At 34.0% G+C, this 15110-nt stretch overlaps 1 protein-coding gene across 1 annotated transcript in view; it reads right to left on the bottom strand.

The window, feature by feature from the left end:
* Positions 1-13078, bottom strand: part of LOC142985534 (uncharacterized) — a 32985-nt gene extending 19907 nt beyond the window's left edge. Inside the window, exon 1 of the mRNA XM_076133760.1 lies at positions 12895-13078. Within this exon, the coding sequence (XP_075989875.1) occupies positions 12895-12944 (50 nt within the window). The 5' untranslated portion in view covers positions 12945-13078. The remainder of the gene's footprint in view (positions 1-12894) is intronic.
* Between the last annotated feature and the right edge of the window lie 2032 nt (positions 13079-15110).

The raw sequence follows: 15110 nt of genomic DNA, 5'->3' as shown, positions 1-15110 counted from the left end.
TAAGAATGCGACGCAATAAATTACTTATTTAAGTTTTAGAATAGATAAATTAACACATTGGATAGTTTTTACCCCGGGAAATCTTTTTATGCGGACGAAGTCGCGGGTAGAAGTTAGTTCATATAAACAGAGATTAAAACAGACCGACAATCATTCCTTTTTTGAATAGTAATCTCGATTTCCCGCCTTTCCATATTTGAATCCGTGAGAATCTTCTTATTTACTCATCGATTATGGATATTTGAATTTAGAATTAACGCGTGCCTGCCAGTATTGTTTAACGAAAGAGTTTTATCTTTGTTTTTAACCGACGTTCTACCATAGAGCTTTTATCTACTTTTTTAACGGTCGTTATCTTAAGCTAAGCTAAGTTCAGTCTCTTGGTGTTATTAAAACTTAGAAATTCTTTTGGTTTCTTTAAAATGTAGCAATAAGTTCAGTCTTATTAATTTGATGTAGATATTATAAGTACAAAGAATGTGTCAAAACAGATTTTTTTAAACGAAAACCTTTATTTACCATTTACTTTAATACAAAATTAAAGCAACAAAAAAGTCTTCATAATTTTTCTGCATTACCATATTTCAAGATGTCTCCCATTCCCATATGTATCAAATGCACCAAATAATAATTCGGACATAATTTAATTCAATTGTTTGCTCCAGATTCACAAACTTTGTCTCACACCCTAAGATCTGAATTCGCAATGTTCCCAAGATAAAAAAAAACATCACTCCCATTGACAATAGAGTTCCCGTGCGAAACTGATTGTCTATTGTTACTTCCGATTCGCAAGGAAGTCCCGTTCTCATGTCTTTGGGTCATCCTATGACCTTAAGCAGCTGATGGTTGGCAGCTCCTCGCATGATCAATAATAATTATTGTATCAACCACAATGTAAATTTGGTGATTGAAAAGAGTGTGTGATTTGCTAGTTCTTCTCATAAGACTGTACAAATCCGAGCTAGTGGTAAATTCAGTAATTGTAACGACTATCATAAGTGTCAATATTTGACATATAAATTATTTTATTTTCGTAAACTTTTTTTTACGACAATATCCGCGATAAGAGTTGCTCTTGCGTCGCGGGGCCTTTAACAAACATACAAATAACAGACACAAAGTAAAACCAGACGCGAACCAACTATTTATGGATCGGACAAATAATTGTCCCGTGTGAGAATCGAACTCACTACCGGCGATGGTAGTGGTGTGGTGACCACCTTAACCACCTTAACTACTGCAGTCTACAAAACTTATAAATGAATTGATTATCGTTTGGATACACCTAAATTAAAAAAAAAATCACATTTATAAAATAACTAAGTAAAGTTCCTATAGATAGATGAAGACATATCTGCTTAGTCCCTTGCAACACTACCGTTAACGGTTAAGCTTATTGCTTACATCCTGTGTTGATAAACGTAATGACAATACTCGAGCACTTGACTTCGCTTGTCAAACCGTAACAGCGACCTAAGAATATACATATACTCCTTTATATAAACGACTTTGTGAAACATATTTGTAAATAAGTTTACGTGTGTAATAGAAACTATAACTATAGAAACAGTTATGACTTGTTCCGACGGTGAAGGAAATCGTGATGCAACTTTACATGCTTGAAAGTTCTTAAGAAGGCATGTAAAGTCTCTAACCAGCAGTTGGCAAGCGTGGTGGACTCAAGGTCTGACCACTGCCTCATTCCGGGAGGACCTTTGCCCAGCAGTGAGACAATAATATAATTTGTTAAATTTATTTATTTATCAAGTTTTATACTCGTAGCTAAACGACAGACTTAAGTAAAACTTCGGCTTGAAGATGTAGGATCCACGAATAATTGTTTCGTGTCTGGTTGCACTTGTGTGTTCGTTGTTTGTATGTTTGTAAAGTTCCTGCGTCATACAGAAGTTATTTTAAAAGCTATTTGCAAATAGCAAAGGTCACACAAGATGCCAACACGCGTAATCGTGTCAGAGACAATAAAACGCAGCTTTTTCGCGGTGACGTCATTTCCTATTACATCATAGACAAAGGATGTATCTATTTAAATGGCGACTTGTTTCGAATATGGAATGAAGTGAGAGTAACGGACTTTTTGAGTAAATTTATAAACTTTTAACGGAATTCTTACAGACTTTATCTATTAATACTTAATATTATAAAGCTAAAGAGATGGTTTGTTTGTTTGTTTGAACGCGCTAATCTCAGGAACTACTGGTCCGATTTGAAAAATTCTTTCACTGTTAGATAGCCCATTTATCGAGGAAGGCTATAGGCTATATATCATCATGCTACGACCAATAGGAGCAGAGTACGAGTAAAAATAGTTACAAAAACGGGAAAAAATTTGACGCATTCTCTCTTATGTCGCAAGCGAAGTTGCGCGGGTCAGCTAGTTATAATAATAAAACAAATTTAATCTATGAATGTCCTATGACTGCTGGGCAAGGGTCTCCTCCCAAAATGAGGGATGAGTCCAACAAGCTTTTGTTTCATAAGTCAACCTAGTGTCAAAGTAGTGTAAGTGTTTGTGGTGAACTGTAGTTATGTTAAACAACAAGCGTGACTTGTATCACGGGCCCAGCTCAAACAGGTCACCGTCAGCTGCAGACTGCGGGTCACTGATGTTATACATTCTGTATGTTGTATACCTCCAGCCACGAACCTTGCATACAAGACTCTCTACTAAGTTGTTGAACTGTATGTTGCGACATAGAAATATGTCGACTGCCCCCAGGATATGTTAGTAGGCCATATTAATAAAAGAACACGTTGGTAATAGTTTAAAGTGTTGACAAATCACCCAGACTAATTGACTATTACATCTCATAGACAATGGCGAGTACTTTTTTTTTGGGTCAACGCTTATATCGTTGTAGAATAGATCTTTGTATAGCTGTTCAGTCTTTGTTTGTTTATATCAGTGGCGATCCTACATATACTACTGAATTTTGCCAATAACACAGTATTTAATAAAATAAATTAAGAAAGAAAATGTTTTTAAGTCGCGAGAACGCTTACGGGCTGTAGTCCACCACGCAGACTAAGTTAAGGGACTTTACATTCCAGAACAGTGTTTAAGAACTTTTATAGGCTTGCAATTCGAATAAGTACAAGTAATATTATTTAAAATATTACTCTAATTCTATCTGTCAATCAAAAAATATGATTTAAAATACATTCATAAATCACGTCTGTTATACCCAATAGTGAAGACCAAATACACCCAAATATTAAATATTAATAAATTACAATCTCAAAAAATCCTATTACGGGACTCGAATCTAACACACAGCAATCACTATAACTATTGCGCCATACGTGTATAACGTACCGTCACCCCTCGCTGGCGTGAGGGTAGGCACATCTGTTGGGTTCATTGAACTAGAGGGTGGGTATCGATCCACATGTGCCACTAGGAAGTATTCAACTCGTGCGCACCGTTAGAAATATTAGGTCGGGGAAAGTCTTTTCGCATTATAGTATGTATGAACTTGTAATATAATCTTTTCTCTACACAAAAAAGCTCGATAGGTACCTCACGAGCTCACTGAAAGAAACCTAATGAACCGTCGGACCTCCACAACCCAGTTACCTGGGTCATAACGCGATTCCGATAAGACTGGTTGTCAGACTTTCAAGCTTCTGACTACTGTTAACGACTGTCAAAGATCTTTGAAATTTACAGTCGGGACTATGTTAATATTTCCTTTAAAAATCAGCTACATTTTAACTCATAACACATCAAGGACATAAGAAAATATACTCGTCATTTTAAATTACACATATGACATAAGTACCAAGACTATGGCATCATGATTACAGTGCGAGAGAGACGGCTATACAAGTAAGAGAGAGAAGCATAATAACGGCTCAATGAAGCCTGTTGATCATGATTTTTTTTAGTTTTTTTCATCTGTGGTTTGAAGCAAGTTTTTTTTTGTTTATGGTCATCTATGGAATGGGTTAAAGATTGTGATGTAACAGGAAGTTAGAGTTTTGTGTATGAGAAAATGTATGTACTTAAATGGATGATACAAAATTTATTAAGCAAGTGAAATTTTAATTAATTTCTTGACGATAACAGTTTAAACATTTAAATGTTTCTTATTACTGTCCCACTGCTGGGCAAAGCTCTCGTAATGAGAAAGTAGAGTCCATCACAGTGATCAAGTGACACTTTACATTACTACAACAACTGTTTAAACAACTCTCACACATGACATTGCTCACGATGTTTTCCTTCATCATTATAACAACGTGATCATTATTATACAAAAATAGTCTTTTTATTATAAAAACCTATGCAACGTCCGCTTTAAAGGTCACAACATGTCCTTTTCAAAAAATAAGTTTTCCCAGACAGAAAAACGCGACTCAGGAATCGAAGCTTCAACGATTTAGTTGAAAAAACTTAACAACAGTCGTAATCATAGAAGCATGAAGTTACGTTAGTTACCGTTGAAGGCGAGTAAAACAGAAAAACTAGCCTAGTGTGTGTTGGAGTCAAGCTCGAATGGTTCCGCAACATTACCTTAGAAAATATTAACTTTTGGCCCAATTCGAAATAGATTTCCCGGGTTGAAAGTATCCTATTTATTTATACAGGTTATAAGCTATTCAGTGTACTAAATTTTATTAAAATCCAGTAGTTTTTTCGGGAACTAGTATGTATCTAAACATATAAAACACAAAGGTGACTGACTGACATAGTGATCTATCAACGCACAGCACAAACCACTGGACGGATCGAGCTGACATTTGACATGCAGGCAGATGTTATGACGTAGACATCCGCTAAGAATTTTGATCAATTCTACCCCCAAAGGAATAAAATAGGGGGTGAAAGGACACGGACGAAGTCGAGAAGTTAGTGTATGTATGTATGTGTGTATGGTTGTATGTATGTCTGTTAAAGATATCAAAATTATCGCTGCGATAGAATTCGTTATTTTAGTAGTATTTGGGCACCATTGACCATATGGGGGTACGGTAACACTATCAGGGTATCGGAGTTACACGGTTCGATGCCCCGGTCGCGTAGGGGACGGTATTAACATATGGTACGACTGTTAGACTACTCGTCTTTAAAGTGGTAAGCAGTTACATACATAATTTTGGAAACTTTTCAAAATAAATATTTTATACATAGTTACATGGATTTTTTCCCGCATTATAATATCCGGGATAAAAACTACCAAAACATATCCTTTCTCGAGTTTCAAACTATCTTTCTACAAAGTTTCATCCAAATCGGTACAGCATTTTAGGCATAAAAAGACAGACAGAAGTACTTTTTCATAAATATTAGTAGAGATTCGCAAAATACCATGACATTTCAACTCACTCGAGTACACTCGAGTCAGGCTATCATGAATGCAAAGGAGATCGATAAAAATACAATAGGCGTAATTAAACACGTACTTACAAAGGAAATGGCATTCTATTTACATAGAAATAAAGTCGATTTCGCATTGCGAGTATACTACCCCTATGAAATAAGCAGGTGTGTGGTTCCCCAATCTCGCAATGAATTGTTTTGATACATTATTTATAGCGCAAAAAATAATTTATTGTTGCTTTTAATGGGGTTGATGGACTTTATTTCGCGTATTAATGTTCCTGATAAGTTTTGGATAAAGTTTAGAGACTAAAGAACGATTCGTACCAAACTTCCCTTGCTTCATTCACATACATACATGTTGTCATACAGGACCGCCGGTAACGAGTTTCGATTTTCATATTTTAAAAGCATAAAAAGCACTTATAATTCCATATTTTGGCATAATAACTTCGCTCCAAGCAACAAAAAAAAAACAAAACTGACGTTTACAATTTCCCGCCGAAAAGTCATTTCGTAATGGCTGCCACAATAAGATTTTTATGCACAATACATTTACAACACGCAATGTATTTAAATTACAGTATTTCAATGAGAAATATGATTTGTATGAATATAATTATGCAATTTCGCGGTTAAAATACTAATTGTTACGATTATTTACGATTTGAAACGCCATTTTCTGGCGATCGTTTTCAAAGGAACTTTGTGGCATTATATGTCCACTTAGATATACGTATTGAAACTATATTTATACATACATTCACGCCTTCTTCCCATAGGGGTAGGCAGAGACCAATACCGTACGTAAATTGAAACGCCGGAAGAGAAGGCCCTAGAAAGACACAGATGAAATCGGCGATGTCTACTCGTAACCGGCGGTCCTGTATGACAACATGTATGTATGTGAATGAAGCAAGGGAAGTTTGTAAGGATCGTACCAAGTGGCGTCTTCTGATCTTTGTCTACCCCTATAAAAACAAGTGAATTTATGTATGTATGTATAGAAATAACTGGAGAGACAGAGTTATCTTATCAAAATTGAAGCAATTTGTAACATGATTTGTAAATGGTACATATTTCAAAATGGCGATCAGCAATAATACATCGATATACACAAATCGATAAACATTCCCACACGTAATCATTACTTTCTCTATTTCTATGTAAAAAGTATAAAACGTATCGCTGTAATTTTCTTACCGCGCCGCCATTACTGTGTGGCATAGACAATGTTTTTTTTTATTTAAAGATATCCTTCGAGCAAAGGTATAAAGTGGTGTGGAGGTAATATATTTTATGGTGTTTTTTTGGGAGATTTGAATGTAAATATACCTACTTGTTTTTGGGGAAGGACATAGAGATAGCTGTTGACGGGAAAAAAAACTTCGTGTAAAGGTATATTATATCCGTCCGAAGAATATAAACTACTTAAACGTTACTTTTTTATATTTATTTCAATTCAAGTACTACTACATATTATGTTTGGTATGTGGTACCCATCTGTAGAATGATCGCGCCAAGGCTTGCTTAACCTGCAGATGAGCACTAACCATACGATAAAGTTCACCTATGGTCAAATAATTTAGTAGAGTGCTTAGTATGTGCATTAATCTAGATTACATTTAATGTATATTTATGTTTCCAAAATAAAGTATCTGTATGCAACAGGTCACCGTCAGCTGCAGACTGTGGGTCACTGATTTTATACATTCTGTATGTTGTATACCTCCAGCCGCGAACCTTGTATACAAGACTCTCCTAAGTTCCTACTATAAAACAGTCTAAGAGTTTAAGATTTAATCATCTATCATTATTCTAACTAAAGAAAATAATGGAGAGGTTTTTCTACCTGTATTCCACGCACGTCCGTCACGACCATAGACACGCAACCCTCGGTGGTCAAGCAATTTAGATACCATAGACGAAGCGAGTGTTTTTTTCTACATCCCTACAGAATGACAGTGGGTAAAGTTGAGAAATACACTTTAAGTAGATAAAAGAAGTTATTTTGGATTTAATTTCATGGATTTTAAGGGAGGTTTTTCAGAAAATGTTTTTTTATAGTATAGTTAGTGGTCAACCTAGTGTCAAAGTTGTTCAAGCCGGTTTAAAGGATGAAATGTACAACCTAATATTGTTCTACTACTGGGTAAGGGTCTCCTCCCAAAATGAGGGGGGGACCTTAACTCCAAAGCTATGTACGAACTAGGGACTTTTACATATTCAAGTTACCTAGGTATTACTATTACATTATTGGATGTTAGTCTCCTACCGAAAATGAGACGATGCTTGAGTGCTTCAAGAATTAATCTGCCATTGAGTGTGTTATTTCACGAAAATCATAAATTCTAATTAACTTGTGTTTTTCACTATTAGACAGAGTTAATAATAATAAACATTTTAGTGTAGAACACATATTTTTTTAGAAAGGTTTTTATGTAAAAAATCGTGTAAATTGACTGAAAGCCGACTCCAACATAGTTGGGAGAAGGGCTGTCTCCATATCCATAGAATCGTAGTACTACTGTCTACTTTAAGTTAACCTAGGTAAGTCAAAAGTGTATCTCAGTAGGTCTGTATGTCACGTATTTTAAATACGTTACGCTTTGAACAATGAAAGGAAGTAGCAACGGATGCAACGGCCGAGATGTTTTGAAAACAAAAGTCTTTTAAAAAGTGAATCTTGTGTAACGGAAAAGTGATGATGCTTTCTTTAATGTATAGAAATGAAATGAAGAGTAACTTTTAAGTAGGTACTAGTTTTCGCCCGCGACTTCGTCTGCGTGAAAAAATATAGGTAGGTACTATGTGTTAATCTGGGTTTTAATCTGTGTACCTACCAATTTTCATTAAAATATGATATTTCCTTCAATTTTTTTTAAATATTCTGTACGTATAGTATACCATCTTATAAACATGTTCTACCAAAAAAAACAAAAACAAAACCATAAACATAGACAATAAACCCTTAACAATACGCCCGTATCCCTTAAAAAAAAGTATAAATTGAGCTCTGTGGTATGTCGTCTATGATTCGGGAACCGGTTATATTATGTAAGATAACAAACAGGTTCTAATGAATCTCTTATTCAAACCAGAGAGCAACCTGCATGGATTCTAACTTTTTAAATGTTTGAACTCGTTGAACTCTATGGTGAGCTTCGAATTTTTGAATATCGATTTGTATGTAACCGCTTTTTTATAATTATAACGGAAAATTATTCAACTTGTACTTGTAAAAGGTTCATATGTGTGTACATACATATATTTATATTATTGGGCGACTAAACAGTGACGAAAATCCTAACCTTCAGATATAGTGGCGGCAAATGTATGAAAAAATTGCCAAAGTCCCATTTATTTTCTCCATATTGAAAACAAACTGAGTTATTTTACAAGTCTATTTATCTATATAAAAGTATATATTTAAAAGTATATAAGTATGTTTATCAGTTATTTGGTTACCACAGTACAAGCTCTTAGTTTGGAATCAAATTTATTTATTTTAAGTGGTGAAACGGTAACTGAATAAAAGTTTCAGATTTTCATAGTGGGCGTATCATACACTGCTCAGTATCACTTACTGTAAATAGCGTGATAGTATAACAAACTACGCGTCTGGACTGCTCAATTGTCACTAATTACGAATAACTAGGTCGGAATGATAAAAAAATATAAATAATGCTCTAAGTACGCCTACGTCAGCTGATAAAAATGGCGATTGTATACATTTGTTTGTAAATAGATAAGTTTAACAAAGTTAACTGTAGTCATTATTTGTTTCAATACCCGGTTTAAATAATTATTTTACAAAAAAATACTTTTACGCATAAACTTCTTCTTGAATCACCCTATCTATTAAAAAACCGCATCAAAATCCGTTGCATAGTTTTAAAGATGTAAGCATACATACATACAGACATAGGGACAGACGCGGGAAGCGACTTTGCTTTTTACTATGTAGTGGTTAAGATATTTAACCATATTTTTTTATAACCATATGTATTTTTTTAAGTTTACAGTGATCATTTAAAGTTTTTCAAATGATCGCATTGCAAGGATATCGAGGTGAAACGTAAACATACTATAAATAGGTCCAGGAGTTTTCCTTCACAATCTTTGTCCGTATAACCTATTTTTAAAACGCAAATGGTCTTAAGACCTACTCAGATATCTACATGCACATAACGGAAACTGCACTAAGATTATAATAAACTCAACAATGAAAGATCGTCCGTTGACGTTGCGACATTTACCGCCATTACCATATTGCTGTCTCGCTCCCACTTGTACAATATCACACGAAAGAAAGAGACGCAGATATAAACATGACTTATCGCTGGCCAACATCCTATTTGCAGATAAATGTGCTTTTTTATTGAAGGAAATGAATTAATAACGATTTTATTGTCGTTTTCAATAATATTCAGAAGAAAAGTCATTGTTATTTCAATAAAATGTTAATATATTTTTCGGTAATTTCCGCCATGATGGTTTCGGCATCTGTTTTTTTCAGGCACTGGTCGTAAGTTAATCCAGCCACGTGACACTGATATTCTCGTCGAGCTAATTAAGTCGAAATCGATATTGCGTAATATTTACTTAGCAGAACTCAAGAACTATACAATACCAAATCATTTATTCATTTAGGTCCCTCACCGGTCGGTAAACGATGTGTGGTCTAAGCAACCCTTGACGCGGTCATTCCATAGATGAGTGACTGCATAAAGGTATTAAGCTGGGCGTCTCCGTGCTTGTGATGGCACGTGAAAAGTCGATCCCGGTTGTTGTCAATTAAGATAACAGTCGTTCAGCCATGTCAAAGGCCTCTTGAACAACTTTGACACTAGGTTGACCACTAACCATACGACAAACAACAGCATGTAACATAATGGTAAAGTTATAGGTGCGATATTTGTTATTTAGCATACTATTGCAGACATTTTCTATTATCAGTGTTCCTAGTACCGTTATGGCAGTTAAAACGGGAATTTTTCAAATTTGTTGACAGTAATGTCGTAATACCGCTGACAGATCTAAAAGCCCGTCTTGTGTAAAATAAATAGAACTTCTTACTCGTCTTACGGCCAGTTTCACATCTAAGTGTTGGTTAAATTACGGATAAATGTCCAGTTTTTAAGAAACATTAAGGTAGTTTATACATTCAAACTGTCGTTTTTGTGAGTTTAAACGCTATTGAATAGATATGCTACCGCTAAATGTAGCTCAGAAAGTGGTAAGTGACAGTCTAAATAGGGTTATACATAGCTCAAAGGTGACTGACTGGCATAATGATCTATCAACGCACAGCCCAAACCACTAGACGGATCGGACTGAAATTTGACATGCAGGTAGATGTTATGACGTGCGCATCCGCTAAGAAAGGACTGTGATCAATTCTACCCCCAAGGATATAAAATAGAGGATAAAAGTTTGTCTGAAAATTCTGTTCTGAGTCACAAACCACGCAGACGAAGTCGCGGGCACAAGCTAGTTTATATCATAACATAGTAAAATAACAGTTTGAACGACAATACTTTTACTTTCATAAATCTCCGAGATCCTATTTCCAAAAGAAATTAGAATTTCCCTTTCAATGACAACCACTTTCGCGGCAACATCGCGAACTTGCTTCTAAAAAGGTCGTTCACCGCCTCTATGGTCCAAGGTTGCCGCCAAAAAGATGATGTCATTATGTAAAGCAGTTCTTTTAACACAGATTATAAACGTTTTGATGATACAGGAAGGGTTAGATAAGAATACAGATAATGTATAGGCATTACGCATGCATGCCTTAGTCTGAAGATAAAGTTTCTGAAAGACGTTTAAGTTTTCAATCTAAGATGGCCAGTTTATTTTGATTTAATTTAAAATAGGTACCAAATGGCGCTCTTTGGCCTCTGCCTACCCCTTTAGGAAAAGGCGTGATATAGTGATATTAAGTATCTTAAGTAAAATTAGTGGGAATTTGGTTTAAATAAATATTAAATTAGCATTTATTGGTAACTGGTTCACCTTGTGACAGTTGTTTAAATCGTAAAGGGCTTAACTTAACAAATGTAGATTAAAACACGGCAACACCGACGGGTATTTTTGCATATTTTATCATAAATGATCTTTGATTGATCCAAGGCAAAGAAATAGCGTGTCTTTTCACCTAAAACATGTCAATCAAATCCCCAGGTAACTAAATAAGAGTTCGGATTAAATATTTTACGTAACTAAATAATTTTACGATGTTATTGCCAAAGTATTATCTATATTTAGCCTTTAGTTCACCATAAGGAAGTTTTAGCCCGATAAGGCGTTATAAAAAAACAATAGGAGGCATTTTACGATGTTACCAGTGCCAATTTTATCACCATGATGTCATAGTTTGTTTTTTTGAAGGTTAGGAACTAAATAAAATGCTAATAATCTACAAAATAACTTATACCTATAAAGACCTAGAATGATTAAAGAATGTGAATGAATGAGTATAAGAGTAATACTAGCTGTATAAAGCTTATCAATGTGGAAAGAGACGCAGTGGTAATCTCCCCATCTCCTCTGGTACAGGACCGCTTCGATTCTTTCGCGAAAATATTTCATTTTAACATATAAATATCGTTAAATTTAGGTTATTTATAGATATACTGAATGTTATTCGTTAAAACAACATAAATTTACATGAATGGAGGATAAAAATCGTACAGAACAATCAAATAATGCTTTAAAACTACTAAAATAAGTCAAATTGCTTGATCTAGTGGGCCATGCCTTGCTATTGTTGTATTATATTATTAGTATTGATAACAATGTTAAATATTACTGGCTGGAAACAATAATCTTTTCAATGCCGTCGGAAAGAGCTTTCCTAGTTATGTTTATGAAGTCGAAAACTTTTGAATACTAAAAATGTGTATTGCGTAAGTTATTACAGTTATTGTAGAAACTAATTATATCTTAGAAGTAAAATAAGCCATCAAATATAATAATCTTACAGTGGAATAGAGTTAGTAATATAGTTAAAAGAGGCAAGAAAGATAGTTTTTATCAAGCTGTTTTACAATTAAGTCTGGAATTCAGTAATATGATCTCAATATCTTCGTAACTGAAACCGTAGTTGATAATTTAAAGAACTGTATGTACTGTTCATGAGAATAAGCGTGATATTAAGTCCATAGGCTGATAAAATATATTTTCTGTCACATTCCGCGCCTTATCTCAATTAAAAACAATCCTTCCTGCTCTATAGAAAACCATAACGTATTCCTTATACGTTTAAAAAAAGTCAGCAAAGGAGTTTCTCACACAGCAGGTTTTAAATACAGATTTATTTAGTTTTTTACACGCATTACTCTAGGAATCTAGCCGTAATAAGGTGGTATAAAAAAGGAGGTTAATAGACTATGGAACATGTTATAGGAACTCTACTTAGTAATAGATTAATTATGATGAATACATCAAATATAATACGAAAAGAGACTGTATGAGTATGTAAATGAGTCAAATAATCATTGCCAAAAAAAATTGATAGCCATATTGAGTTTGTGTACGAAACTTACCCAGAGCACTGGCAGTTAATTTCACAATTTCTACTCGATTCACCCCACATTTTGGCACAGTTTTTTTTTTCACAAAACACTTAATGCATTACGTATCAGACTTTTTTCAAAGTTTTTTATCACAGGGTTTAGTTTTAGAAGTACGTCCGAACTCGAGCACGAGCGGGCGCCGACTGAAAGGAGCAGCGCCGTTGCGCGCCGCGGTTCCCGAAGGCGCGAACGACCGTTTACAATGATACCATCCTTTTTGTTTTGGTTCTGGATTACTACTATTTTAGTAGATTTTAGGATATTTTATTATAATTTCGTCTATAAAATGAAGATTTTAAATAAAAATCAATGTAAGCCATTAATATCCCACTTCTGGGGAAGGGTCTCGTCCCGTAATTTATCAGGGGAAAGGCCTTGATTTTTTTAAATAAATTAATATTGTAAAGTTTTTATTGCAGGGATCATCATATATTAGGCAAAATAATTTAACAAAAATAGTAGAGTTGTAAGTGAAATACTAGAAAACATATTAGATGTATCTGTTTAGGCTCTTACTGGTTCTCGGGATGTTTTATTAATAATGTAAAAATCAAGAAATAAAACTTATTAATACTGCCTTTTGAAGTTGCCATTATGATGTCAGGTTCTAAATCGATTATTGGGTCAATAATAGTAAATTTTATACATAACAAAATTGAGCCTACGCTCTTCGATCGTGTCCTTGAACTTAAGTGTATTTCAATGTCATCTTATGTAACAAATTATTTTGCATCGCATATTAGAAAATGTCATTCTAAGCAAGTCTCTATATATAATGGTCTTTGAATAAAAACATTTTTATTGTAGCTATGTATATTATTGTATATGGTTAATTGTAGTAAAATATATATTAAGAAATGTTAAGTCACCAATCATGTCTGAAATCAATAGAGAAAAATGACGACATCTTGAGATGTGGTCATTGAATTGAATGAAACAGGCGCATGATCATAAAAAAATGGCATAGTGACAGAGTAATAACTTTTAACTTTACTTTACTTATATAAGTAGGTATTAACATTTCATATAAACGAATGTAAAGCTGATTTCTCTATTACCAAATAGCCTTGCTTCTCCATACATTATTTGTCCTTATTGTAGTAAGAATCCTTATGTTTTGATAGCTAATTGAATCTTAATATAACACTAATAAGTGGAAATATTTTTGAATATATACTAACCTATTATACAAAGGTAAACACGAACGAGTTTGAGTAGAATTTTTGCTTGGTTGAAAATAGGTGAGGTTTTCCATGACGCATCTATGAGTCTATTATGACAATAAACTGTAGTTTTATTCCTTCTAGAATAGTAAAAGAAGTTTAAAGATTCTGAAATAAAGGTTTGTAGGATATAAAGTTAAATGTACAAGTATTTACAACATACGAATTACTAATATTATTATGTTTTACTATTTTGGTTGATTCAATGGAGAATGTTAACAAATTTTGATTTTTAGCACTCCTTATTCTTTGTTAAAAATAAAAAATACTAGTGAAAGAATTACTTCGATATCTCAATTAGTTTCGGATTTATAAGTAAAACAAGTTGTAACCGCACGACGCTTGCTCTCGGGGACGGTGTGACGTCACTCTACACTACGCTCAGTCTAGCTCACACTGTCCGCTTGCGGTCGCGCGCTCGGTGCGTTGAAATTATACCTAAATACTTTTAAAAATGTTCAATTCAAATACTAGGAAATCATATGTTGTGCCTAAATGTAATTAAATTTTATGTAGGTAAGTATATAAGTAATAATAATTAACTTTATCTTATAATGAAACAATTTCTAACCGAATTGATCGCGAATTTATTGATTTTACAGTGGCAGGAAAAATGTAAAATCAATAAGTACGCGATTATTTCGATTAAAAATTGTTTCTTTATAATATGCGTGATCGTGAATATCTAAATTAGCTGACTCGCGCAACTTCGCTTGCGTCACATAAGAGAGAATAGGTCAAAATTTTCCCCGTTTTTGTAACATTTTTTATTGGTACTCTGCTCCTATTGGTTGTAGCAAAATGATATATAGCCTATAGCCTTCCTCGATAAATGGACTATCTAACAGTGAAAGTTTTTTTTTCAATTGGACCAATAGTTCCTGAGATAAGCACGTTCAAACAAACAAGCTCTTCAGTTTTCTAATATTCTAGTATAGATATTACAAATATGTATAATATACT

This window comes from Anticarsia gemmatalis, chromosome 30 (genome assembly GCF_050436995.1).
Source record: "Anticarsia gemmatalis isolate Benzon Research Colony breed Stoneville strain chromosome 30, ilAntGemm2 primary, whole genome shotgun sequence".
NCBI lineage: Eukaryota > Metazoa > Arthropoda > Insecta > Lepidoptera > Erebidae > Anticarsia > Anticarsia gemmatalis.
This window is presented reverse-complemented; position numbering and strand designations above follow the sequence as displayed.